This window comes from Propithecus coquereli, unplaced genomic scaffold (genome assembly GCF_000956105.1).
Source record: "Propithecus coquereli isolate 6110/MARCELLA unplaced genomic scaffold, Pcoq_1.0 Scaffold16, whole genome shotgun sequence".
NCBI classification, from domain to species: domain Eukaryota; kingdom Metazoa; phylum Chordata; class Mammalia; order Primates; family Indriidae; genus Propithecus; species Propithecus coquereli.
In genome coordinates, this window is record NW_012140524.1 from 2,727,481 (window position 1) to 2,729,594 (window position 2,114).

At 34.9% G+C, this 2,114-nt stretch overlaps 1 protein-coding gene across 1 annotated transcript in view; it reads left to right on the plus strand.

Moving 5' to 3' along the window:
- Positions 1 to 2,114, plus strand: part of IPO8 (importin 8) — a 71,494-nt gene that overhangs the window by 61,285 nt on the left and 8,095 nt on the right. The window contains exon 22 of the mRNA XM_012641020.1: positions 1,334 to 1,539. Coding sequence (XP_012496474.1) covers positions 1,334 to 1,539 — 206 coding nt within the window. The remainder of the gene's footprint in view (positions 1 to 1,333; positions 1,540 to 2,114) is intronic.

Consider the following 2,114-nt stretch of genomic DNA (forward strand, 5'->3'; position numbering starts at 1 on the left):
TGTTCTTTTTAAGTTTTGTCAGATATCATTTAGAAAAATTTGCTGAGAGGTATAGACTCCCAGCAGAAGGGATTATGACACTGCTACGTGGGTGAGAGAAGATGGAGGCTTAGAGTAGGATGGTGGGATAGGAATGGAGGAACATATTTACAAGCTGCTGTGTGTGTTCTAATTTTTCTACTTGCAGGCCACTGGAATCTGTCCCTATTGAGATTTTTATTAAATCCTTGAAGGGAAGAACGTACTTTAAAAAGAACTTATGCTTAAAGTTATCTCTGACAAAGATTTAGGAAGTAGAGATTTGGTCATTCAAAATTGAGCAGTTGGTACACTTATGTCTTTGTTAGCGTCTATAAGCAATTGTCCAAAGATAGAAAGGCTATCTCTCCTAGCTATTGCATGGACAGGCAGTCCTTGTCTGTGCTTCCTTGGAATGTTTAGAGCCCCACTTGATGATCATCTTTTCTGCTATGATCCACTTGACATCTGGTGCGTACTGCTAGTTAGGGGCTGTATGGATGAGAAAGCCCTCAGTCAAGTATAGCTCCTGCTATAAGACACTACTTGGGCATCAGTAGCTTGAATGAATTAGGGAATGCAAATAATGAAGAATAACAGAAGCTTGTACTGTATTCATAATTGGGTTTGTTCCATTCTATCGATCTCACTTTAAACAAATTGAGTCATGACAAGTGAATTTTTGTTCATGCCTGTAATTTTAAGAGTGTTCTTACCAATATAGTAGTATTTTAATTCTTAATATTTTTAGACAATGTAGAAGAATATGTAGTAGAAAAATGTGTTGAACTTATTTTCCCCCCTCAGAATTAAATTTTTCTTATCCTTAAATTTTCCTTATCTGGGTTACAGCAGAGGACTTTAATAGACTACTTACATTAAGTTCAACTTACTAGATGCTGAGTTTTTTGAAACAGCTTTTGGCATCCAGGGTTAGTGTAAAGTAGATGTGCCAAGAAACCTTGTAGATCAGTCTAATGATGGAAAAGTCTAAGAAACCCTTCATTTTTTTCTCATTGTGTAGGAACTTTATGCAGTCAAATAGAGGTATTCCTGTTTTAATAAAACTTACTATGCCAAGGCTCATACGTAGCATTTATATTAATCATAAATTAGTGTTGCATTAAGATTCACCATGTTAACTGCAGAAGATATATAACAGGTTTACAATATTTGATTTATACAGGATGTCATATAGTACAAGATGAATGGACCTTGGAGCATACCTTGGGCATTTCTTTTTGTAGTTTCTCCAGAATTTGTCCTTTATTGCATTTCTCATGTCCACAATTTTTTTTTTTTCCAAAATTTGCAGGCATCATGACCGGAAGATGTGTATAATAGGACTGAGTATTCTCTTGGAATTGCAGAATCGACCTCCTGCAGTAGATGCTGTGGTGGGACAGATTGTTCCCTCAATTCTTTTCCTTTTCCTTGGCCTGAAGCAGATCTGTGCTACTAAGCAACTGCTAAACCGGGAAGATCACTCAAAAGCAGAGAAAGCTGATATGGAAGAAAATGGTAAAGTCTTCTAATTGCAATGAATGCTAGATTTGATTTTGATTTGAGTATGCATTTTCTTTGAATATTAATTAGTCTATTTGGAGTCATAAACAGATTTACATTATTTGGCCTGCTGCCCATATAACAAAAATTTTGGGCTTGGTTGACTTGATATTAATTATATCATGTGGCATAAACTTAGGTTTGTGCACCTTTTGACATTTAAAACTGTCAATGAGTTTTTGTGGAGACTAGTGGATGTTACACATTAGGAAATATATTTGTAACAGAATCAAATGGTCTTATGATGAGTTAGCAACCTAGTATTTCATTTTCTTCTTGTTTGTGCTGACACCTCAATGAAGGCAGCAGCCATGAGTTAAACGAACCATTAGATTAAGAGCACAAGTGTTAGTACAACAGATTAGTAGAGAGTGATTTTTTTTTTATAAGGTTCTTAGGCAACTCATTACCAAAAATATTTGAGAGATGATATATATTTGTGATTTAAATATAAGTTAAGGGTAAAGTACTTAAATGAAGGTGATTTGCTTAACTGAGTCAGAATAAGATTGTTAGAGTCAAGAATATTA